Below are 26,126 nucleotides of genomic sequence, written 5' to 3'. Positions count from 1 at the left end.
CAGAAACAGCGAGCTGCAAACAGCTCAACTTTAGTTTCCCACAGTAGGGTCTTGCTGCTTAGCAGATAATTTCATCCGAGGAAGTTTCCTAGGTTGCTTGAATACTTTTCACGTTTGATTTTATTTATTTATTGGTCTGGTGGTGTGGGTAAAAGTACAAAAGAATTACATTAGCCAATGCAGGTGCCCTAGGAAGAAAAACAAGCAAAGCAAAATTGCCATGGTGTAGATATGCTTAGATGTGCAAGGGAAAAAAAAAAGACTTACCGATAGCTTAATTTGCATGGGGAAATTGTGAGTGGTACTGGTGAAAGAACGCTGCTGCTCTTATAAAGTGAATTTCCGTAGGGAGAACTTGCTATTACTGCTGGTGCTAACAACCATTCATTCTACAGACGGGGCTGCAGCCTGGATCCCCTGCCTTACCCTTCTTCCCGAGGAGCGGCAGGGAGCTGCCCTTTGCTCCTTTGATAGGAGGAGGGGGCAGCTGCTCAGCTTAGTGCGTTCCATCCTCCTGGGAGGAGCACAGATGGGATTTTTCCTATTTGAAGCTTCTGTCAAAGCCTCAGTCGTGCTTCCTGCCATCTGAAGGTCGATGCTGATAGCGGCGTCAAACTGTCATTTGACAGTTCAAGCTGGATTTGCAGCCAAATGCCGAGGATTACTGCAGTTCAGCCCCAAATGGCAAGTTCTGCTCGTGTTCTCCCCGACAGGTGCTGCAGAAGTCGGTGTCGCTCCAGGTGGGAAGGCTCTGCCTGCTCCTCACGTTGGGGCACCAGTCCCCAGCTCACCTGGCTGGACAGAGCTGGGGATGAATGGCCTGTCATTTTACAAGATGGTCTGGGGGGGATGCTCCTACTGAAACATCTTCCTGGCCATAATGCAGCGCATGCTCTAGTTTTTGCCATTTTGGGGATGGCTGTAGTCTAGGTTAGCCAGAAGCTTGAAAGCTGAGGTGGCAGTGACAGTAGAAAGCCTGGGAGGAATAGAAGGGACGAGCTTTGTTACCCAGGTCTGGTTGGTGCTATTTTCCAGAGTTCAAGGGAACTTGTGTCAATGGCCTTTAGAGGAATTTCATGTCAGCAAGGTGGACACATCAGGCCTGATAGCACTTGTTATTCATTTCCAGGTAATTAACCAGGAAAGAGCCTGTCCTTTCTAACCATCATCTGTTCTCTCTCTCCCTTTCTGCCTCTTACTCTCTTCCTTTGTCAGAGGGACTAATGCCTCCGTGCAAACAGGAAGAGAGGCGAGAGAGCTCCCTGTGCTCGGTGTGAATGAACTGCAGTAACCTCCCTTCTCCTCTCAGCTGCAGGATCAAGGGCATCTGGCTGTGGAGAGGGAGGGAAGAAGCAGAAGGGCACGGCCCACTTCAGGATCTTACCCACCCTCAAAGCAGACACCGTAGAACTCTTTTCCCCTGGCTCCTTGTGTTGACACGGCATGCTTTGATCAGGCAGAAACCAAGAGGTGAAGATGAGGGCAAAGCCAAAACCTCAGCCTTTGACAGGCAAGGAATAATGAGAGAGACAGGTAGTGAGAGAGGGGAGGGAGCATCTCCTGCTGGATGAGATGTGATCGGAAGAGCTGACTTCTTGCAAAACAATTGCTGTTGGGGTGAGAAGCTCTTTTGCAGAACTTGTAAGTTCTTGGGCGTTATTGGAGTCAGCACATTCTGTCTTCTTCTCAGGGACAGTTTGTGAAGCTCTGTTCCCAAATTGCCCTGTGTGGGAAAGAAACACATACTGTGTTGTGAAGACACAGTGAATTTGGTTTTTGACGCGGAACAAAGCAGAAGTACTTGGGGCTGATTCTGCCCCGAATTACGGTATTCTGTTTGGTAGTACACTTGTGGCTTAGGACCCTAATTCACTTTTCTAACCAATTTGCAAACGTTCACCGGAGAAAGATTTCTCTTTTGCTTCACTCCCATATTCTTTTCTACCTGAGGTGGGTGGAAGTGGCTTGGAATTTCTGCTGCTGCAATTGTTTGTTTGTAGAGGCATATTCTATACATCAGGAGCATCTAAGTCATGTTGGATACGGATTGATAAATGTCCGCAGAAATATTTGCATTGTTGTAATAAAAAGTCTAATTCTGGAAAGAAAATTAGAAAGTCTGCCCTCCAGTCTCAGAGAGCTAAAAACACCTTTAGGAGGTTTTCCTGTAATAGCCTGACTGTCCCTTCCTTGTCAAGCCTATGAGGAATAGGCAGAATCCGTCTTTCAGAATAATCCCTTCTGTCCTGCTGTACACCGTCATTAGACCTTCCTGCTTTTCTTCCCTGTACTCTTTCAACCAAGTGACACACAGGAATATTTTAGTCTGTCTGGTTGTTAGTCACTTTTGCTGTTGCCCTCTGAATACTGCCACGGCATCCATACCTGAGCAGGTTAGGAGACATCACGCTGTGTGTTGAGACCAGACTAAAGCCAAGGGTGGAGACACAGCCCAAAGGAAGTCTTCACCATGAGAGCTGGGTGCTGCAGCGAGAACTCAAGCGAACTCGGGGATGCACCACTTCAAAGGAAGAGACAAGTGCCATAAGCAAAGCTCATGCCACAAGTCAGCAAAGTCACGGGTAGTAAGGAAGTTGGTCAGCAGCAGGAGTGAGAACCAAGGTAAGAGGATGGGGACTCTCAAACTCAGAGCTAGAGAGGCAGAGGTGGGAATAAGACTGTGTACTTGGGGACAGGAGGCCCAAGTGTAGCAGCCCATCCCTGTGGAGCAGGCTGCACGGTCGGGAGCAGCTGGTAGGACCGCTTTGCGCGGTTGGCAGAGGTGGCAGCAGCTCGTAAGGCTCACAGGCAAGCGCCACACACTTGGGCAGCTCGTAGCAGTCAGCTGAAGCTTAGCTTGATAGTGAATGGAAACAATCAAGAAGCAGCAGCTTTCTTATCAGTATCATTGAGACTGATGGTGGCTTGTGGACTCCTTCCAGTTTGTGGATGTCTTCATGCTTCTGTGGCATCAAAATGGATAATGCAATTTCAAACGGGGTCGCTGCAATACTCTGTAGAGAAGGCTCTTACAGCTGGGGCCCAGCTAGTTTCTTTTTCCTCAGAGGCACAGTACAGTTCTTTCCCTTATTTGTAAACATAATGTTCAGAACTACTCTTTATGCTATCCTGTTGCACTGCTTTGCACGCCTTGCATTTTCATGTTTTCTCCCTCCCATCGACAATCAAGTTGATGTTTTTTTCGTCTTGATTTTTAATGGTTTTGATGCAGAATCTTACTTTATTCTCAACGTGACAGATTTGCATAGATTTCTTTTTCTGCTCTGAAAGGTACAAGTGGTTCTTTCCACTTTTTACAAAGTGAAACCTGTTATATACGTACTTCTGACCCTCTTATGGACCTCTTAGTTGTGCCAGTACTTCCTGAGAAATGTGATGATGCAGAGGAATGAGCTAGGATGAGCTGGGAGCAATCTTTTGTTTCTCTGAGACAACTGCAAGGTACTGCCGTGTTCTTTGGGGAATTCTGTGAAAACACTCTGGCTGCCACACCAGAGAAGGAATAGGAAGAGCATTAGGTTAGTCCTTATGAAAGAATTGGAACGGCAGTGTCTCCTGAGGGGCTTTGTTCCCTGCTAGTGCTGTAGGGTCCGTGAAATGTCAGTCTGACCGTGTTTATTTTTTTCCCTCAGCCATTTATATCTGCAACCAGCTTTTGGTACCAAAGATAGCATCACTGGTGTACACACTGTGCATTTAGTTTTCAGCGGAGACCATTAAGCATTGTTTTGACCCAGCTTTCAGAGGTAGTTTCAGAATGGGTGCCGGCACTCGTATTGCATGTCAGAATGCATTTAGAAGCCAAAATGCCAAATTATATCCCTGTTTTAAGTATCTCTGAAAGATAAACCTTCCTATCAGACACAGTGGTTCACCAACAGCCCGCTTTTTTAGCCCCCCCCACAAAGGCACGGTCCTGTTGCCACGCAGGTGTGTGACACACAAGCACAGTCACGTTAACACATGAATACAAATGCAAGGTCTCTTCTGCTGATGCTGACGTGCTGCAGAGAGCGCACTTGTGATTCATTATAGAACTGAAACCTAACCATTTATTTTCTCTTGGCAGAAGGCTGTAGGATTTTGTAACTTACCAGGACTCTGACCAGTAACTCCTCTTTTGAAAGATATCAGAGACTTGTGCAAACTTCCTAAAAAGCTACCGTTTCATCGGAGCTTCCAGTGCTTGGAGGTAAAAGGCTGGTTGTGCTATTCCTCCCGTTATTCCTGTGCTCCACAGTACAGGTTCTCTGGAGATGCACTTGCATCTGGTCTGCTTCCTGGCTCTTATACTTATTCTCCCAGAAAGCACCAGACAAGGAATGCCAAGGAGAGGACAGACTTTTTTAGCAGAAGAGTCACAATAACTGCACCTGGCTCATTTGGTTTCTTTATCCATGTGCTGTGCTGCCCAGAGCCATATCCTTTACTTACCCTCTACGAGTATGGGACAGAAATTAGGCATATTCTGTAGCTTTGTGGCTGTTGATGTTGATGACAGGCCAGGTCAAAGACTTCCAGAAGAGTGCATAAATGCTTTAACTGGGCTTGGAAGAAGACTTTTAGCTGAGCATGTGGGTTGGGACAAGGCTGTTGCTGGAGGAAGTAATGAAGGTTTCTGGCAGTTAAAATGAAGTGCAAGAGCCAGGGCTGCCACCTCTAGTCTTTGTTACAGAATTTTCTGTTGCAGGAGCACTGATGTTGAAACCATTGGTCTCAGAGTTGTTCAGTTGTCTCAGAAAAGGAAGAGAGAGGGACGAAATGGAGTAGGGAGAACCTGGTGGCAACACATTTCAGAGGTGTTTAGTGTCTTGTTTGAGACATGAGTGACAAGGGCTGGTAGAGAATTGTCTCCATCAGCCTTTCGTCTGTATGTGCTTCCTCACTGGAGTATGTCTGTTCACTAGGTTTCTCTGCCCTAGATGCTATGTTAGAGAGAAGTGATTGCCCCATCTTTTGTCACTTGGCCAGTCCTGGCTTCTAGAACTGACAAAGTTGAGACAGACGGTGGGAGGCAGCACAGCAGATGATGTCAAGAAGACTCTGTTCCCTTTTGCAATTAGAGCTTGCATTACCCTTCTTTATCTCAAGTTGAAGTGGTGGTGCAAATTGGGAGATATGAACCTCTAATAACATGGTTATTAGTACAGAACTCAAGGGTTTTAGTCATTTGAAAACTATTCTCATATAGTTCTACGAAAACTAGCTCGCTGGCCTAATCATACAGCCTCTCATATATATGTGTGCCTGTGCGGAAAACGCTAGTTTAGTTTTCTTTACCTAGCACCACCAGAGTGCTGCTGTTTGCAGTTAGGTCAGTTTTCCACAGCCTGTTACTGGATCTACAAAACTAAAAAATGCTGTCTCGTAAGAGAGGCTTCTCATCTTCCCTGCTCCTGTCTGGCCTGTTCTGCTGTGGGAGGGCTAGGGAAGCTGGTGCATGAGGTAGGAGCATGTGGGCTGGTTTCGCAGCACGAAGATAGTGGCTGATAGGCCTTGCCCCTTGCCGTGTCCTGGGTGTGCACGCAGATTTATACTCCCCTCCCTGGTGCTAACTGCAGACTAGTCAGCCACTGCCAGGAAGTCTGCAGTCTTGTGGTTGTGTGTGTGTGTTTTTAGAAACTCCCCTTTGGGCTCCAGATGTCCCGCTGACAGCAAGTTTCACTCTTGCAATGTCAATCGTGGATGACAGTTTCAAAATCCCATCAGGATGCGCCCTCCTCTTTTACTTTCCGGAATACATCACAGTTTATGGCCGGGATGCAGCAGGACCTGAGCTCAGTCACTCGGTGCCTCAGCTGGAGGATCAAACTTTTGCTTCAAAAAGCACTGCAGTGCTGCTGGTAGTGATTCATTCTTCACAATAATTAACGTTTGAATGAATCTTTTGCGTGGTTTAAAGGAATGTGGAGATGCATTTAGGCAGTACACTTAGCTCACTGTTTCGTGCCCAAACGTGCCCAGAGACATCTGGTAATCTGCATCGATGAGGAGCTTACACAGGACTAGGAGTACAAGGCACATTTGGGTTTGTTTCATTGAAGTTCCTGTCTCCGACTGGTGCTCTGTGCCTCTCCACGAGGCTTGTGGGGTTGCTGCAGTATTTACTGTGGAGGGTTTTTTTTAAAGTTGATTGCGATAGCCACTCTGTTCCTTTGCAAACTATGAGTGTTCTTGAATTGTTTGCAAATCAAATCTGTTATGTTGCAGTCTCTCACGTTAGGATTTTTACTTTTTCTATGGCTTCGAGTTTCATATTTGCTGCCACTGCGTTCATCACAGATGGTCTGTTTTGCAAGTGATTCAGGGCTGCGTGTACCAAAGGGAAGAGAGCTTTGAATTCCTTATACAGTCTGAGTCTGTGTTTATAAAGGTCACATAAATTAATACGTCCTGTGGTTTTTTAGACCTGCATTCATTATCTGCCAGAGTGTAATGGGACATGGCAGGAGTCCAGCAAGCTTGACAGTATGACTGGATTTGTATTTGATGACTGTTGCTCTCAGAGTCCTGGGAGGGGGTGGTTTGTGGGACTATTGCTTTTGTCTTTGCCTTTAGCATTCCAAGAGAAGCTTCGTGGTCTGGTCCAAATATGCAGGAGGGAAGAAGGGGCTTGGGACAGCAGTCCTCTGCCTTTTCCCAGTCAGCAGTGCAGTGTGTGAGGCATGCCCCTGGTTACCTGATGCGTTTGTGTTTGGGCTGCTGCCCAGCCTTCTGTCACCTCCTCTCTTTTAGAGAGTTGCAGTCTTCCAGTCCCAAACTCAATTGGTCAACTTAAACTGGTACAGGCCTTTAATGCAGTTGCTTTCTAAATCAGTTAATCCCTTTAGCTTGCACTGGTAAATCACTGAATTAAGATCAACTGATCTAAATGCATGTTCAATCAGATTAGGCGTGTTTACACTAGCAGTTTACATCAGTTTCACTAAGTCTGTGCAGTCAAACTGGTAAGGCTTTTTCTGCGCAGGTGTAGAGCTTTTGGCAAAAAAGTGATTGGATTCACTTTCCAGGTTCAGGTTCTGTAGTGTGGAGTTAGTGCTGTATAATAAAGGTGCTTTCTGTTATGGAAAGGGTATCCTCAGAAGGTTGGTGCTGAATCTGTTTCCTGAGGTGGCATAATGGTTGTTTTCCTTAGGTGTGATGCTGGCTATTCAGTTCTTTTTGTAGGTCCAGGAAGGATCTGTAATCCTCATATTTGATGCATCATTGATCTTTGGCATAGCCTTTGGCTGTTGCTAGTAATAGGGAAATTAGTCTTTGCTAAATCATTGTGTCAAAATTATCTTTTACAATTTTCTTTGTGTTCTGCAGTGCGTGACACAAAATCCAGCACAACTGGCAGTAATGAGTAATTTGTTACTGGAAGCTTCAGCAAAGGCCACCAGTTGTAAAGTCTGGAATTTCCCTTTCACACACTTGGAGAGGTCAGGGCTCAAGTCCCCTGGTGGTGGTAGCAGTAATGGAGATGTGTCCTGCTTTGATAAATATTCTGGCAATAAACAGACAATTTTGTGTCTGAGTGTACTAATTCTTGTACCTTTACCACAGTTTGTTAAAATGTTGTGTTTCAAGGGAATAAACACCGATAAAACAAAGGTAATTGTCCCTTTTTAATAAATAAGGAAACAAAACCTTAATCTTGCTTGTGATGCAGTTTGTAATAGATTTGGGGAGTTAACAGCCTCAGTAATTGAACTCTTGCCTCTTTTGCATCTGTTTTTCTTCACAGGTACTTCCTTTCTGACTTGCAGTAGCAGAGGGAAACTGAAGACGTTGAAGGAAGACGCCTGCTGCCTCTTGCTCTGCAGTAACCATGCTGCAGCAATGAGATTATAGCGAGCCCTTCCTGTGTGGCCTCCATGGGTCCCACTCAACTCAGCACACAGGATCATGGGAAGAGGGTGGCAAGTGTATTTGAGATGGAGGAGGAAGGGCTTTCACTCTTCTCTGGCTCAGAGAACCCCCCTGAGCATGCAGGTATGGAAAAATTCTTATTCAATCCACACAAGCTAAATGAATTCCATTCTTTGAGCTGCAAAAATAATAAACACTTGACAAAATTTTAGGCTGATTACTGCCACGCTTGAGGCGCCCCGTGTCTAAGACTAGAATCCTTTACTGGTAGTTGAAGATGACTAGGTTTATACAGCTGATAAATGTGTTGAATACTTTGCTTATTTGACCTTCTGGAGGCAAGGTCCGTGGCAGTAAAATGGAGTTCTTTTTGTTTGCCTTATCAAAAGCTGCCGCACAACAAAGCTTTACTGTATGTGACAGTCCCACAAGGGTTAGTGATGCAATGAAGTATGAGGTTCTTGCAGATTCATATAACAGAAGGAGAGTAGAGTTTTCCTCTACACATTTTTTTTCTCCTGAATGTGTGTATTCACAGTAATAAGACATAATAGGCCATGATGTTCTGAAGCTACACGGCATAAAAAAAGACAGGCACCAGAATTAAACAGAGTAATCTGCCACAAAGAACGGAAGTTAAAAGTGTATCAGGAAAGAGAACTGAAGTTTTGCAGTTGTAATTGTTACTGACACACAGAATCCTGTATCTTCAAACTGTAAGAAGACATAGTGGAACATCACTGGGTGGGTAGCTGGAAGAAAAACCAAGCCTCTGTGAGGTTTCCAGTGTCATATCAGCAACTTAATGAAGGTATGGCAAATAAGTGTAGTCAGTTGTTAAACAGCGAAGCAATGGCCAGTCCCTGATACAAAGAGAAGATGTCATCTGAATGTTGAACTAGGACTCATCAGTAAAGTAGAAACAAAGAGAATAGTTGAAAGGGGAAGAAATACTAATTTGGACAAACTCCCAATAAAATCCTTAAAATGAAATTGAGGACTGAAAAATATAAAATTTGATAAATGCCTTACAAAGGTTGCAAGAAAAAACATCATAAAATGTGAGAAAAATGATAAAATAGTGTATGTACTAAAGAAGGAGGACTGTAATGAGAGCCAAAGGTACCAAGAGGCGGGGTTTAAGCTTGATACATCTTGATCTTTGATTATGCAAAATGGCAATAATAAGCTGTATAACTAAAATGGCTAGTGTTAAAACTGGAAAATAGTTTCTTTAGATGAAAGAATAAGCATATTTGTCTCAATAAAACAATCATAAGGATGGTTATCAGACCTTTATGTAGCTCCTTAAAGTCAGTGAAGAAATCCAGTGTGCACTGAACAGGTGCAACTTATGGAAGTCATTGGCTTACTTTGCTGTCTGTCTGAAACATGAATGGGATTCAGGGCTTCTGCAAAGTTATCACACCAGTTAATACATATGTATGGAGGGACTAAGTAATATGAGAAAAATAATAGGCATTGCATAACTTCTTTGTAATTGATCGTGTGAAGAGAAGTACAGTAAATCAAGAGAGGTGAATATCAGAGACTTAACCTTTCCGCTGACATTTTCCTGGTGTCCAGTCTGCAATGAGATGTGCAGGCCAAAATGAATGACCTCTAGACCTTAGTAAAGTCAATGGGATTGAAAATCAACACCAAGATACTTAAGACTGAAAACCAATATGGAGTGAAGAACACTAATAATAATTTCTGAGACTGATCTAAAACTTCCTAGCTGTTTACTATTTGGGGTACCTGAGCAGAATAGTAACCAAAGCTGAGAATAAAGAGAGAAGTATTAAAACCATAAGTATGAAAATGAACCATGCCATTGTAAGCTTAGTGCTGATCAGGAAATGCAGCAGCGTTGTCCTGCAAACCAAACCCTATAAATTGACTGCAGTATAAAGGCTTTCCAGGCATATCTAAACATATCTGGAGACTTATCAAGACCGTGCTGTTTGTGATCTTTATGAACATCTGTCATGGAAGGAGCTATAATATCTGACAGAGGAATTATACGCACTGAGCTGTGCAGGAAGACGTGCCAGATGTCAACGTGGCTAGAATTATTGGAATGAAAACAGAGATGGCTAATAGGGAGGGAATACACAAATAACCTCAGCAAACATTTGAGTAGAATGCTTAAGGTGAGAGACACTGGAGCAGTCTAAAAATGTTTTCACAATGTACAGTTGGTGACAAGATTCAGATCCGTAAGAATGATGTAGGAAGAACAGGGAGCTGCTGCACAAGACCATCTAAAATGCAAGATGGTAGCGAAGTCAGTATTTGATTTGTTATAGAGGATATACTTGCCCGGAAGGAAAGGCTGTGAAATGGAGGACTTTATCTTTTCATCCATATGTTTGGGAGGTAACGGGTTTGAATGAAGATATCAGTAAGTGTGAGGAATGGGACAGTCAGTTGCAAACACCATGCCTCTCTCATATGTGTGATTTTTTTTTTTTGTTGATTCTGTTCTCGATAGAAAATCCCCCCTTGAAGCGGAAGAAGGGCCCAGCCCCAAAGATGCTGGGAAATGAAGTGTGCAGCGTGTGCGGTGACAAGGCTTCAGGCTTCCACTACAACGTGCTGAGCTGCGAAGGCTGCAAGGGCTTCTTCCGCCGCAGCGTCATCAAGGGTGCCCAGTACGTCTGCAAGAATGGCGGCAAGTGTGAGATGGACATGTATATGCGCCGCAAGTGCCAGGAGTGCCGGCTGCGCAAGTGCCAGGAGGCGGGCATGCGGGAGCAGTGTAAGTGCACCAAGGGGTGCTGGTGGGCGCACTGTGGTCCGGTGGGAGTGGGCTGGGGGCCGATGGGTGGTATAATAAGGAGACGCTGTGAGTGCTGGGGGGTCGCTCTGCATGCTGGATTGTATTTGGGAAGTCACTGAGGGCTTAGCCGGCATTACGTGGAGAGGTGTCTGTTGGTGAAACAATGCTGATGTGCTGATGAGCCCCACTTTTATTTCCTGAACACGCTGTTTTGTAAGAATTCATGGAGAATGGCATCAGAGGAAAGACTCACAACTAAGATTTACCCATTCTTCAGTATGTTGTCAACTGCCACAGTAAACTTGGGCTTCTGTCTGGCTCGTGGTCTGGACTGTGAGGTTTGTCACTGTGCTCTTTGAATGCCAGAAGGCGTTTTCCCTATCCGCCTTGTGACAGAAGTCAAGGGCAGCACCACAGCGCTGCAGCTGTGTTTGTGCACACTCAGCCTGGTTGCTGCCTGTAGTGAGCTCAGTTATTTTTCTCATAGGAGTCATAAGGCTGCTATTTTCTGAATATTCAACGGTACTCTTGCTTGCGTATCAGGAACAGCAATCCTCTGCCATGGCACCTAGGTTTCATCCTTCTGGCCAAGACTGGCCAAATGGACGCTCAGTTAATGGTAATTCTATGTGAAATCTCCTTTTCTGACATCCAGTACTCAGAGCAGTGAGGAACGCAAAGTATTTCAGAAACATTTTCAAAATACACTTGTGCAAAAAGAATAAGCCCCATTAACCTGCAGCAAGGAAACATGCTTTTCATTTTTTTTCAAGTTGAAACACAGCACACCTAACATATGTAATCTGTATCTTTGCTGCAGTGGTTTGTATCAGCTCTACATATGCTGACTTTGCACCATTTCCCCTCTCCTGAGGGCTACAAAATAGATGTATTTAAAAAGCTATGTAGCGAGGCTGGCTGTCCACTGCGTTACTCTTTGATTGCAGGTAGATATTAGAAAGCCTCTGTGTTTTGGTTTCCTTGTTGTCTTATGGTGAGGACAGAGGATATACTTCAGCTCAGGAAAATTATCCCAAGAGGAATCCTTGGGTCTTTGTTATCAACTGCTTGGCAATTCTTGTCGACACGAATCCTTACTGTAAATTTGCCATGCTAATCTTGACAAAAACTGAGTGGTTTTTTTTCCCAACTGTTTCACTTGGAAGGTCATTTCAGAACTTCCCTCTAATTGATGGAAACATTCTTCTAATTCCCAGACTGAAGTTATTCACAGACAATTTATCTTTCTTATAACAGTGTGCACCATGAGGTTAAATATCGTCTTCATAGAAAACTGAGTAACTCAGATAATTTTGAATTTAGCATGGTGTACGAGCTTTCACATAGGCAATTTTCAGAGTTCTCCAATATTTACTAACTCATTACTCAGAAGTAAATTCTTCATGCATCTGAGACCTACAATGAGGGACTGTCATTGCATGAATCAATGACTTCCCTTTTCAAACTCATACTGTGACTGGCATTCTCCAATCTTACAGGTCACGTTTAATATGGCTATTGTATTGAATGCCTTTGCTGTTAGAATTCTGATTTGTGTGTGTACATGTGCGTCCTTGCTGTTTGAAGTCTGGGATAAAGGTTCATCTCAGCTTGAATGTTATATGTTCTTTGGCTTTCCCTCCAACCCTGTGTGTTATGCACCTCAGAACACACTTTCACAGTAGCTGTCTATTTCTTGCCTTCATGTTTAACGCAGTCCTTCTGAGAAGTGCAAGTATATACTTGTTCTGCTTTGGGACCTGCCTTCTTGGGGAGCACCTATGTTTCCTCGTTACCTCTACATAAAAAATGGCCAAAGGCTTTTTCAGCACCTCTTAAATATTTTTTGCAAGGTCAAGCTTTTTTTATCTCTGTTTTTGAAGTTTAATTTCCAGTCAATCCATTTTCTGCTTTTTGTTCATTGATCAGTAGCTCATGGGGTGACTTTCTTGAAGATAGTCCTTGAATCCAAGTATGTCTGATAAGTCTCCTTTTGCTTGGATACAGCTTGCAGATAGTTTTTACAGCTTTGACTTAAAGAAACAACAAACCTTACCTGCATTCAAACCAATAAGTTCTTCAGTTAACTTAGTTACAGGCCTCTAACAGGTTTTTGTATTTAAATTAACTAATGAGCAGTTGGTTCAGTAAGACTTTTCATAACACATGCCTCTGGCTTGTTTTATTCCCTACGACGTTAAATCTAAAGAGCATCACCATTTGACTTCATGACTGAAGAAGGCTTCCAACCCTGTTCCAGAAAGACTTGCATTCCTCCTCAGTAGGATTTATGTAAAGCTATCCTTTAATTATTCATCTTGCTGCATGTTACTGCTCTACAGTCTGCTGCAGATGGGCTGTGTAGAGAACTGTCCTTTCATGCTTGAGCTCCATCCAGTACTGACTTTGACCTCTTAAGAGGAAAATGAAATGCCACAAACTCTTAATTTAGCAATGTCAGAAAAAGACAAAACAACAGGATAATATAAAAATATAATGGACACATCATGATGTGGAGAAATCACCTCTTGGAATATGTTACAATATGATATTCTGGGGAATCGCTCAAGGGGAAAAGCCACTGATGTGTTTCTGACATCTGCAGGGCAGCATGAAGGGAGCTTCATGTGTTCACTGTCCTTGTGAACGTTTTGCAGTACAGTGTGATTAAAAAAAAGGCAATGTAACAACTTAAAGCAGAAAAAAGAGGGAGAAAAATTATAAGTATCACTGTCTGCTGTCTATATTACATACACTCCGATAAGCCAGATGCAAGCAGCTGTAATCTCTGCCTCTCCATCCACAGTGTGCTACCCTGTGTTTGTGCAGTTTCCGGTGTTCCCCCATGTCAAGGTTGATCTCTGGCTATTTCTATTTTAGATGTTCTGTCTGAAGAGCAAATCCGGCTGAAGAAGCTGAAGAAACAGGAGGACGATCAGGCTCGGACAGTTGTGGTGCGTCCAAACCCTCCACATCCACCAAGCCCTTCCCACAAACTAACGCCTGAACAGTTAAGCATGATAGAAAAGCTTGTCGCCGCTCAGCAGCAGTGCAACCAGCGCTCGTTCACGGACAGGCTCAAAGTGACGGTAATAACTCTTACTAGTGGAACCGTGATAAGAAAAAGTGGAAGTGTGGGGAGTTGAGGTTGTGGGTGAAGCATTTGAGGGAATGGAAGTGTTTGAGGCATTGTATCTGTGGGCTAACATTCTGTGAATAGCAAAAGCTAATAGTCCAGTGTGTCTCTTTTTCTCCGTTCACTTTATCTTCTCATCCTTCTGCTCTCTCTCCATCTTTCACATATACACACTGTCTCTTTCCATCCCCACAGCCATGGCCCCAAGTTCCTGACCCTAATAACCGTGAAGCGAGGCAGCAGCGTTTTGCTCACTTTACAGAACTTGCAATTATCTCTGTGCAAGAGATTGTGGACTTTGCCAAGCAACTGCCCGGCTTCCTGGAGCTCACCAGGGAAGACCAGATTGCGTTATTGAAGACATCTACCATAGAGGTGAGAGTTTGGCTCCACCACAGTGCATAGTAGCAGAGAAGAAAGAGTTTGGAGCACGCACCTGCAGAACTGGTTTTACACCCCTTTTTCTGGGATGGCAGGCTGAAAGACCTATGTAACAGCTATGGGGCTGTTACTGCACTGCCAGGCTCTCCTGGCAAAGGGCCGTGGAGGAGAATGAGGCAAGAGCCTTGGTAGTGGAAAAGCAGGTATTTCCTTCCCAGAAGGAAACAGTGCAAAGGATGCAGCAGAATTTACATTGGAATTTTGAAGCACTCTGAGAGAAGCATACTTGATATATATATATATATATTTTTTTGCCTTTGGTGATGCTCTAACCCTCAATAAATTATCAATGTTGCAATGTTCTTTCTTGTTTTCAAGTCAAGTATATCTATCCCTGGTCTCTGGTTTCAGGTGATGTTATTGGAGACATCTCGACGCTACAATCCAGAGATTGAGAGCATCACTTTTCTTAAGGACCTGAGCTATAATCGGGATGACTTCGCCAAAGCAGGTGGTGCATTAGACAGGTGTTTCTTCCTTCTCAGTCTTGTGTTGTTTCATCTTTTCCTTTTTAATATGAGCTGGTGGAAATGGTATCTGGGACCTTGAACTTAGGTGAGGAGTTTAGAACAGGACTAGACCAATGACCCCACGAATGTTCTTTGCTTTTAACGTGTGATATTGCTTCAGTTAACGTCTTTTTTTTAGGTGTGAACTTGCTTTGGAAAATTTGGACACTTACAGCGTGACAGTCTTGCTGTGTGGATGTCTGCAGTCTTGCAGCATGCACTCGAGCTTAGCCCTGGTTGCTGGGGGCGCCAAGGTTGAGTTCACTTTCTGGGGTACCCCACTTCTGGTGTGGATGCTCCCCTTAGCTCACTGTGTGAGGGTGGCGTGCACCTAGGGCTGGCAGCTGGTGTGAACTTCCTTACTGGTAAAGAGCTGACGTGGATGTGTTCTTAGGGCTCTATCAGATCACAGCAAATCAAACCCCAGTCTTTTCCCCTTTGCACTGTATCACTTGGTAATGTAGATGCTTGCTTTGAGTGATGACGTTAGTGTTAGTATGTTCAAGTTGATACGAAGTCTATAATGTGTGTTGAAGATCCCTGCAGAATGCTGCAGACATGTCACTGGCTTGGTATATGATGATCAGCGGTGACATGACTTCTGAATTGTGTTTTTCCAGGAGCATTGACCATTTGTAATTTCAAATTAAGTGAAAGGAAGTGCATATCTTCAGCATTTCTGAAAAGGACGTTTTGGCTGTTCTTCATGTGATTTTGGGGGTTTCTTGTGTAGCTATTTAACATTTTATATTCAAGATGTCCTTTATTACTTTCCCATCCTTGTATAGCCAGGAATTCCTGATAGTGGCCCTTCTCAGCAGTTTAATCTCACCCATTGATATGACTCTTGCTTGTTAAGGTTTTCCAAGCCTTACCATGCACGTGGTTTGCCGAGAGACCATATGAAATAGAGGAGCAGTGTCAGGTTGCCCAAGTTCTCTTGCAATGTCAGTATATGTAAGGACTAGTCTAGAAGAATTAGGCCTCAGCCCTTTAAGTCTTACTGTCATGGTTTCTGTTTAGAACCATCTTTGGTCTTGCTCACTGGTAATTGAATTGTAGGGTGGCTTTTAAGGTACGTGCTATTCTTCCTTCGCTCCTCCACTTCTCGTCTTCTGCCCCTAGCAGGTGATGCTTGCATTGCATGACTCAAAGGCTCATTGCAAACCATGGATTCTTTGTACCTGGCATGGGCCAAGTTCAGGGTGCTCCAGCCCTCCAGGCCACTGATGGCCTTCTAGGAGCTTACCTCCTCAGCATGTCACCTAACTTCACTTTTAAATTGTGGTGCTGTTTCTCATAACAAGGGTTCAAAACTCCAGGGAACTGAACTTGGTTTCTTTTTTTTCAGGTTTTAATAAACACTTTTGTTCCTTGATGCTCTCCCTGTTAGCCTTTTCTTCAGATTATTAGGAAAGCAAAAAGCAGACAGCCAGAGAGGTTCCCTCCATCTTGCTCTTCCTTCTATGATGCAGTTGTACTACAGGAAATGAGAAACTTAGATGCTATTTTGGGGGAAAGGCTTTAAGTTTTCAGCATGTTTGTGTAGCACTTGGAGACCTGATGTGACGGTGTCCTCCATGTTGTGACAGAATAAGTATCATTGCAGTTCTGCCAGGCTGTGTTTATTGAAAAATTGTAGAATGGTTTGGGTTGGGTTTAAGAGACCTTAAAGATCATCTGGTTCCAACCCCTCTGCCGCGGGCAGGGAAATCTTCTGCTAGACCAGGCTGTTCAAAGGTCCGTCCCACCTGGCCTTGAATGCTTCCAGGGATGGAGCAAGGTGATAGGAAGCATAGGTCAGGCTCTTCCTCATCTCTCTCAGCTTTGAAATGAATTAAAGTAGTTCAGACCTCTTGGAACTGTATTTTTTTCTTTTTGGCTCAGACCGACTACAGATGAATCAGCACCATGGGATTAAAGCTTCTTTGGAAGCAGGAGGGCTGCCAGGCTTGAAAGAGATGGTGGTGTGAGAGTGGAATGTGTAGATTTTGTAATTGTGGGTTTCTGACTTTGTGACAGATTTACCTGAGAACTGATGACGTGTTCCTTTAGATATTGCCTACTAACGTGTTGAGGGACATGTAAGGCTCAAGGAAACCCAGAAGTTAAGGTTAGGGCCTGACTCCTCACCTGCTGTTGTTGGTGTTCACCACTGGTGGTACAATGTGAAGGGCGGTTTCAACCACACTTGGGATATAATATAAGGGTATTTGCCTGCCTACCTGCCTTCCCTGCTTCCTGGCATACTGAGTGTGTTTCTGACAGCTTATGCTGTGAGAGGGAGGGAGATAAAGGAGACTATTGCCATTGTTGACACTTACCCTCTTCTTTTTGTTGTAGGTCTGCAGTTTGAGTTCATTAACCCCATCTTTGAATTCTCAAAGGGAATGAATGAGCTACAACTCAACGATGCTGAATATGCACTTTTAATCGCCATCAACATTTTCTCTGCAGGTAAAATGCCAGGCAGGTCTGAAAGCCTGTAGCACTGAGTTGCAGGGTAAACAAAATAGAATTAAGGAAGGTAATAAGCAACAGAGGAGCAATAGAGGGTCTTGTGATAAAGGAGTGTGTTATTTCTGCTTACAGTATTTATTATACGCTGAATCTTCCAGTGCTACCTCCAGACAAAATCAGATTCCCTGCTGATGAAAAAGTGTATAGCAAAATCAGCCAATATTAATCTTCCTCATTTAGAAATTGCTATTTTACTGTCCCCTTAACGTGCTTGGCATGTCTCTGGCTTGAGGCAGGTCGCACTGCATGAGCGACATCTAGTGGTCAAGTAAAGATGCTCTTGATGAGAGACCACTATAGGTCTGGGTCAGGAAAGGGCTCTGGAAAGAAATCACCTCTACTCTTTGTTTCTGTTTTCTGTCTTGTAACCTGTAAGATCAAAATTATGTCTTTGTTCCTGTTATCGGACTTTCTCAGCTGCTGGAGAAACTTTCCCATTCCCTTCTGAATAACTGCAGCTTCTCATCTTCACTGGGACAGGAACGTGATGCCAAACCCATCTATTTAGTGGTGTTTGGTCTCTGTAACCTTCAACCACTATAGGAGTCAGATCTGACTCCCCATGTGCATTAGATATGACTGAGAAAGAACAGTAACAGAAAACTGGCATAGCTGCTGCAGTCATGGATGACTCCTGGCTGTGCTGGGTGAATTCTCGATGAGGTTTTGGGGAGAAACTATACTACAGTTAGGGTCAAGTCCAGTGATGCTGCCTGTAGCAACCTGCTTACTTCTAACTTGCTTTTTGGCAGACCGACCGAATGTGCAGGACCAGTCCCTGGTGGAGAGACTGCAGCACACCTATGTGGAAGCCCTTCATTCTTACATTTGCATCAACAGACCAAATGTAAGTGTCTGACCAACGTCCTTGGTGATGATGCAAATTGATTGTGTGTTTATGCAGGCACAGTCCCTGCAATAATGTCTGTTAGAGATCTATTACTGCCTGTACTCTCACGCTGTTCCCTTCTGTGGCTGTATGGTGGCAGCTGTAAATGGAGGATTTGTGAGCCGTCACAGCCTGCTGTCCTGTATCATGTTCCATAGTTAGCAAGCGTGTTTTGGGACGCGGTGTAGTATTTGTGTTCCTCTATACTGCCACATGCTGGAAGATGCCAGTTCTGGAGGAAATGGGGATTGTGTTTACAATGCATCATCTGTTTTTTTCTTTTTAAAGTTTTAGTCTGTATTTACTAACAGCTGTCAATTCATCTGACCCTGCAGGACCACCTGATGTTTCCACGGATGTTAATGAAGCTGGTCAGTCTTCGGACACTAAGTAACGTCCACTCTGAACAGGTGTTTGCCCTTCGGCTGCAGGACAAGAAACTCCCTCCCCTGCTCTCAGAAATCTGGGATGTGCATGAGTGACTGCATGCTCCCAGGGCACTGATACACCGACATAACGCCATGTCCCAGCCTTTGCTAACAAGAAGCCAGCCTCCCCTCTCCAAAGCACTGAACTCTGGGCTAGGCAGTGCAGGGAGTGATGAGCCTGGGGTTTCAGTGTTATCACGAGATTATGCAGGAGGCAGCTGGGGTAGATCAGATGGGGGGGGTTGGTTTTGATGTAGTGCCCACGCCCCAAATGAGTAGCATGAAACATCTGAAAACGGTAGAAATGAAGACCCTCCCCACGCACATACACCTCTTTCTTCAGAGTCTCTTTCTCTTTTCTAAGCATGTCCTGGGGATTGGCCCATTGATCCTTTCCTCTCTTGTTGATTATGAAAATGAATTTGCAGGAACTTGCCAAACCATCTCTATTGAGAGTAACCCAGCTCAAAAGGCTTCTGCAGGGTCCCCAGTGTACCTGGATCTGAGGAGCTCAGGGAAGTCAATGTGGATGTTCTAGGGGTTTCACTGGGTTTCCGATAAATAAAATCTCTTGTACGTACTGCCCTTTACAAAGATTCCAAGAGAAGTAGCTGTTATTTCCTTATTATGAGACTTCATCTCTAGAGCTGCCCTTTCACTCTGACCCTTCTTTGGAAAGAGGATTCCGCTAACGTGTAATGCCCTTTGTCTAACAGGGAGGTCCTCTGGGTAGGGAACATTTGTACGTCAGGAAGACATAAGGCATAAAGCAGTGGACTTTTTTAATGTAATATATCACAATTTTATTTCACGATGGTTCTCAGACAGTTCACTTTACCTTTGATTTGCTAATACGTGGAAGACTTTAGTTCAAAACAAATCAGGGCATAGATTTTTATCTTTAGGGGTGGAAGAGAAGAGAGAAAGGTGGGAAGGACTGGTACCTAGACAAGGTAGGTGTGGTGGAAGGATCTCAAAAACTTCCAAGAATTTGGAGCATGTGGCATGTGTTCCAAGGTGAGTGTGAAGATGTGTTTTCCAAGGAGAAGAGGACATGCTGCATTTAGTGAAATATGTGGGCATTGCGTAAGCTATGGGCTGCACAACTCTCAGATCGCGGGTTGCAGGAATATTGAGTGTAACCAGATCCGCTTGCATCTTCTTCCTTATGCCAAAGTCTTTCCAAGGTACTTGCTCAAGGTTCTAGTGATTGTCGTGGGATATGGAGGTTCCTTTTGTGTGAGGAGTGCCAACTGCTTTAGAAGGACACTTGGGTCTTGTATCTTTTTTCGCTTTGGGCACAGTGAGATCCATGCTGGATTTATGCCCTACATTCTTAAGTATCCACATCCTCAAGTATTCTAGGATTTACAGCAATATTTTGTCTGACAGAAGAGAAATATACTGTTCCAAAATCTGTTCCGTATTTTCCAAGAAATAACATCTTATGGCAGATCTCAGAGATGTAACCTGAAGTATCCTGGTAGCTTAGTCTCATGAGCCTTCTCTGTCATAGGGGTCTGTTTGCTTGCCCGGTGAGCATCCCAAGAGCCTAGGTTCACAATGGCTCGTTGTTTTGTGTTTGTTTGTTTGTTTTTTGGCTGTGTATCTGAGCGCTATGCCCGTGGTGAGGGTATCGTGTCCATTTTGCACTTGAGGTTGGTCCCCTGCCACTGGCCTTCACTCTGCACCTTTGTAAAGCACTTGTAACAATCTGTAAAATAATCTGTTGTTTTTTATAACTCATTGCAATTGCAAAAAATCTTGTTAAAATCTGTATTTTTAACTAATCTGTTTGAGAAATGTTAATGTTTATATAAAAGAATAAAGCCTAATACAGGATTTTGGCATTCTCTGTTGTTCCTTTTATTAGACTGGAGGAAGGTGCAATGTTTTTGATGTAACAAACTCCAAGCTAATAAGAAAGTGAGAATATAGGTTAGGGAGAAGCAGGAAGTAGCCAAATAAAAATAACAGTGCAAACCCAGGCAGTTTCCTTTAACCTCTAGTGTGAGATTTTAGCCCGCAATGTACGCTTCTTTATGCTGTAGCTGGCAAATGAGTGAATTTAAGCACATGTTGTGAGGACTATTGATTATCCATACATATTTTACCTTAATTTGTGAGCTACACTCAGAATTTAAGCCTCTTATTCTGCGTGCTCCACTCCACTTTCTGCATAGCCTGGCTCAACAAAATTGAAATATAGGTCCTATCTATTAACTAGCCACAGGAGACAGCAGGGTGTGAGGTGGGGAATAGTGAGCAGACCTCAAGAGGTCAAGCCAGCCCTGCATGGATTAGACAGCTGGGCCCTGCTGCAAGGATTTGCTGACAAACGAGGCTGTCAACAGCCAGAAGAGGCAATGGCAATGAAGCTGCTGCCCAGTAACAGGCGCTGCTTTGAAGCTGCAGCTTGAGCAGCTATCTGCCATCTCATTTTTTATTAATTTGAAGATGATAACTGCATATAAGCATGAAGGATTTTCCAGTTACAACCAATAATGCTGCTGTTGATGGCAGCTGTGAAAACAGTGAATTTCCTTGGCTCTGGCTTCTCTATCCTTTTGTGCAAGATCCTGTAAGCAAAGGTAAGTCCTTAGTTTAAAGTCCTTAGTTTACATTCTTTATTTTTCTTAGTGCAAATGAGTACAGAATTGGTTTCTAGTTTTATAGCCACTTCCCACATTAGCCCAAGGAGGTTAAGCAAGCAAGTGTGAGGGGAAAATTTGCCTTGAGCTCAGTGGTGCTTTAATATTTGCCGAATGCTACCTACTGCTCTCAGTCTCTGTCCCCAACCTGTTTCAAATTCGCTTTGTTAATTTGGCAGCTGGAGAAGTTGGAGGGTGCTGTAAGTGCCACCGGTGTGTGGCGGGGAGGGATGGAAGGGAGGAAGGAAGCAGCCGTGTTTGCACAGCTGGCTCAAATGGATGGGGGCAGCAGGAGAAGACAGGCCAATTTCTGAAATCCCAATTCCTCTATGAGGGGAAGAGCACAGATGTTTTGTGCTCTGTGTAAAAAAAAAAAAAAAAAAAAAAAAGCAGTTTTTGTGTTTTTAACCATTTTGCGCTTTATTGTAGTTTTTTAAACCACTGGGATGCCAGTGGTGGTAGTGGTTATGTTTAGGATTTTAGTAATATGCTGTTAGTCAAGGGAGGTGGTTGTGCAGCACATGAACGCTGGGAAGAAGTCCCTAAAGCCCCACTTCGAGCTTGTCGCAGCCCCGTGAGGCCGGCAGGCCCGGGCCTCGCTTGCTACGAGCTTTCACCTGGGGGCTGCCAGTAGGGGCGATAGGAGCGGCATTTTGGGGGCCTCCTTCGCCAGAAGCGCTCAGGTCTCGTCCCTGAGGCATCCCCTCAGCCCCCTTCCCGCGCTCCGCCCCGCCGCCTTCCCCACAGCGCTCCGCGGCTGCGCCCTCCTGCGGGAGGCACCTGCCGCCCCCCCGCGGCCGGTGTGGGGGTTCGCTCCGCCCCTCCCTCCCTCCCTCCCCGCGGCTCCCGGCGCTCGATGCGGAACTGCCCGGGCGGCGCAGAGCGGCCGGGGGGCGGCGGCGGCTGTGGCTGTGGCGGCGCAGGTGAGCGCGGGCGGCGCGGCGGGGCGGGGGCCGTGAGGTGCCGCGTGAGGTGATCTCGGCGCGGCGCTGAGGGGCTGCTCGGGGCTCCGTGGCCCCGCGGGAGCCGCCGGCCTCCCCTCACGGCCTGAGCCGGTGTCGGCAGCGGGTTTTGGTCGTTCCCGGCCGGAGGGAAGGGGTAGGGCGCCCGGGGCAGGTGGGAGGGAGGCGCTGAGGAAGAAATTGCTGCAGTAACGTGACTGGAAAGGCGCTTCTTCCCCTCGGCTTTCGGGCAGCGGATCCTGCTATGTCTCAAGACAATGGGGTAGGAAATCCACTTGGCGTTAGGTAATTTTTGCTGAAGTAACGTCTAATCGGAGCGTTTTCCGCTTGGAAATGGCCGTCGCCAATTTACTGTGTGGCTCGCCTCGTCAGGCAGAGCAAGGGAAAAAGCTCGCGCTACGTTACTGTTTGTGTGGAGTCACGATAACGAAGCGCTTGGAGAAATGATAAGCGCTGGAGGAGAGTGATTCGTTCTCCGTCTTCTCTCCCTGTCCCCCCATGTACCACGCTGTCCTCGCGCCCACACCGAGCAGCGTACGCTGTGGATCCCCATCGCGGGGAGGTGGGCTAGAGCTGTGAACCTGGCCGTACGCTGTGCTTTCCTGAGGCAGGCCAGCCATTTTCTCCATGCTCAGCGCAGCCCGGGGTCAGCCTCTCCGTTGGCGTGCTCTCGAGTGTCCTTGGTCTGCTCCTTGCAGCATCGCTTATCTGCAAAAAGCTTGCTACTGCCGGGCAGGAGCGAGGGAGGGAAAATGTGTTGTGGTGTCCTGAGGGTCACATAACTGAACCAATGTCATCCAAACACAGATTATTTGGGAGGCGTCTCCATTTTTGGCCTTTATGCTGCTTGAACCTTGGGAACTATTTTGGGCAGGCACAAGAAGTACTCGCTGTTTTCAGCACTAATGAAAATCTGCAGCACTGACACATCAGAGAGAGCGTCCAAGACAACCAGCGTAGTGAAAATGCAGTTTTTGCAAGATCTGATCGTGTCATCATCTGATAGCATGTTGCGTAATTCTGGAACTGATCGATCATTCCAGCTATGAAATTGTCCTTTTGCTTTACAGTTGTATTGTTAGAAATTTTATAGCTTTTGGACCCAGTTTAATACACCCTACAATAAATTACATGCTCCTTATGCATCTTACTGTGTGCTTAATAAAATGGAAAATCATCAGAAAGTCTCTAACACACCTTTGTTTGGAAAATAACACAGTCTTGTCTGCACGAGCAGATCTTGTACACACCTCTCTAGCAGTGCTATGGATGTATTGAAAGTCTGGCAGTTTGCAATTTTACTGAATTAACATCTTCCTCTTTCAAGCTGTGAGTTTGCATTGCTCTCCATATTGTTACTACTTTTAAAGCAGTTCTAGTTTTACTGGATGGACAAAAAGGAAAAGGGAAATCATGTCCCCGCTGAAAGAATGTTTTCTATACAAAATGCGTAACACGGCCAAGATATGTTTTGATGATGCATGTGTTATGTGGTAAAATTAGGAATGGTGGTGAACTAAAGGCTGTGTAGCAAGTGGCAGAAAGATAGGTCCTCTAGTTTAAAGCTTTTATAGAAGAAACGTAAATAGATATTCTACTGGGTAAACCTCTTCTTCAACCTTGGTACTATTCTGTAATTCCTTTGCAAGCAGACAGGCTGTGTCTATGATGAAGTCCAACTTCAGTCTGCTTCAGAAGGTTGTCGGAGATGAAAAATAGAAGCTTCCGAGACTTTTAACGGTGAGCCGTGCCCAGCTAGCCACAGTAGCTTTTGGCATTATAGAATGTCAGCATTGAGTTAACATTGGTTTTGATTTGATCTGGCTTGGGGAGAGGGTTACAGAGGCTCCTAATTTATAGCTCATTCCCTCTCACCTTACTGAATCATCAAGTTGGGTGTAATGGGATGTGTTAGAAAATACCTCTGCAAATATATTCAGTCTGGTCTGTTTAATATCTTTTGCAATGAGTCAGATGAAAAACCAAGTATTTGTGACTTTCTAGTTTAATACCAGAAATTTTCATAAGTACTGTGGAATTCAGAGAGAAGAAATCTCCTCATAATTCTTAATGTACAGCACTTGGGCTAATATGTCTGGGGAGAAATAGAAGAAAAAAAAATCTGTTAGAGAAATTATTTTCTTTTGGGGGGAATAATACTGTTTGAGATTTAGTGCCTGAGAACGGATAGCGAATGATGCAAAATTTAGTCATCTGACATTACATTTAGTCATGTTATCGTTACATGCTGTGGTGTTTTAACTAGGTGGGTAGTGCCAACATGCCCACAAGATGGAAGCTGACACTTTTCTGCCATGGCTAGGTACAGAGCTGAGCGTTACTTTCCGCCATGCATATGTTAGAGCCTGGATTAATTCCTGCAGATGTCCTCTGGCCTTGCTGTGGTGACATTTAAGATGTACTGCGTTATGTTTCTGAGCAGCCCCTTAGTAGAAGGGCTTTGACATCATTATTCAACGCAAAGGTAGGAAATAAAGACTGCAGCTCCTGTGTGGGGATTTGCAGGAGTGAGGAAAGGATTTAGCAACCAGAATGCAATCTTAATGTGTAAGAAAGCATTTAGAAACAGGAATGAAATTTTAATATGTAAGATTAATGTCATTTCCACTGCTTAAACAATCTCCGTCTACCTCAAGGTATAAATTCTAGTGAAGGAAAAGCATCGTCAGCGACCTACCAAGAGAAGAAGTGAAATAAAAGTAAGTAGTGTGAGGCACTGGTTGGAAGGGAACATTTTTAACGGGATAATCTGCTAATCGGTGGAGTAATTGTGGTATTTGTTTGATCCTGGAAGGGTTTGTGGCTTTTCCTTCTGTACCTCAGGAGCTATGAAAACCTGTTATGATGACCTGCTGCTCAAAGTTACAGCTGTCTGTAACTGGCTCTGTGCAATTCAGCCTGTCTGTGCTCTGCTGTCTGAGATAGAAACTAATTTTAGAGAGATTAGGTTCTCTGTCACTGGAGGCCTTTAAGTCTGTTATGACCACGTGAAAATTACTGTTGATAATCGAGAAATGTGTTCCGGATTTGTTTCTTGGAACTAGAATAGCTACTAAACCCGCAAACCCCGCAGCACTGCAGACATGACCCACATACTGCCAGGAGCTCGACGTTTCCTTGTAGCTGAGGGCACCCAAATGGGGTGGCTCCCTTTTGGGGCCCAGAGGCCAGTGGGTTGTGAGATGCTGTGTCAAGTGAGAGACTGGTGTTTTTCCACGTCAGCATGAGAAATAACACATCACTGTAGTAGGGAGGAACAAAGTGTTGTGGTTTTCCATCTCTTCCACAGCATTCAATGTTCACAGCTGGGGCAGTCCCCAAAAAAGAGCTGGTCATCACCTAGCCTTGGATCTGTCCTGTGATATTTGTCACGATCTATCTTTTCTGGTTTGTTTAAGACTTAATTTCTGAACGCTTGCTCTCAGCGGTATTTGTGACAATCAGGAAATCAACCTTGTTTTCATTACACATGGGACAAAGATATCTGGTCTGATGGTATCTTTCCTGGTGGCCTCCAGAACTGTGCGATGTCTTACGAGCAGAGTCTTATGATTTTCTCTTAATCTCTGCACTTTCTTTGTTGTGTCTGTGAGTTCAGCAACAGCGTAGCATCCTGCTTCCCTTTTAGTCTAGCTGAATTTCCCACTGCTGGTATCAAGTGGCCGTTCTCCACCTTATGCGCAGCTTTGACACCAGCTCCCCCACATCTCTGCTTGCTGGGCTCCGTGCTACTTGCTCCAGAAGGGCTCCTGTGGTACAGGATGGGAAGCTCTGCCTCCTTTGCCTTGGTGCAGCTCATCAGATAACAGGAGGGGAGGAGGGGGTTTGGTGATAACTATACTCGCTGGTACTCACCAGAATTGCTTCACACAAGAACACCGAGCTGCTCTGCTGCAGCATCTGTATCTG

General features: G+C 44.8%; 2 protein-coding genes across 48 annotated transcripts in view; both read left to right on the top strand.

The window, feature by feature from the left end:
* NR1H3 (nuclear receptor subfamily 1 group H member 3) overlaps positions 1-20,425 on the top strand; it is a 30,261-nt gene extending 9,836 nt beyond the window's left edge. For 5 of the 6 annotated variants that reach the window (XM_040559977.1, XM_040559978.1, XM_040559981.1 and 2 more), the window contains 8 exons: positions 7,751-7,998; positions 10,373-10,639; positions 13,541-13,749; positions 13,992-14,171; positions 14,589-14,688; positions 17,090-17,203; positions 18,019-18,113; positions 18,491-20,425. In XM_040559977.1, the coding sequence (XP_040415911.1) occupies positions 7,881-7,998; positions 10,373-10,639; positions 13,541-13,749; positions 13,992-14,171; positions 14,589-14,688; positions 17,090-17,203; positions 18,019-18,113; positions 18,491-18,637 (1,230 nt within the window). In that variant the 5' untranslated portion in view covers positions 7,751-7,880 and the 3' untranslated portion in view covers positions 18,638-20,425. Of the gene's footprint in view, positions 1-577; positions 685-7,750; positions 7,999-10,372; positions 10,640-13,540; positions 13,750-13,991; positions 14,172-14,588; positions 14,689-17,089; positions 17,204-18,018; positions 18,114-18,490 lie in introns of those variants that run through there. The other variant, XM_040559980.1, reaches the window with a different exon arrangement.
* Positions 20,426-22,048: 1,623 nt separating this feature from the next.
* Positions 22,049-26,126, top strand: part of MADD (MAP kinase activating death domain) — a 67,982-nt gene continuing 63,904 nt past the window's right edge. For 39 of the 42 annotated variants that reach the window (XM_040558096.1, XM_040558095.1, XM_040558090.1 and 36 more), the window contains exon 1: positions 22,049-22,157. The gene's annotated coding sequence lies outside the window, so the exon portion shown is untranslated. The other 3 variants (XM_040558083.1, XM_040558060.1, XM_040558059.1) reach the window with 3 other exon arrangements.

This window comes from Cygnus olor, chromosome 5 (genome assembly GCF_009769625.2).
Source record: "Cygnus olor isolate bCygOlo1 chromosome 5, bCygOlo1.pri.v2, whole genome shotgun sequence".
In the NCBI taxonomy this organism is placed as follows: Eukaryota; Metazoa; Chordata; class Aves; order Anseriformes; family Anatidae; genus Cygnus; species Cygnus olor.
This window is presented reverse-complemented; position numbering and strand designations above follow the sequence as displayed.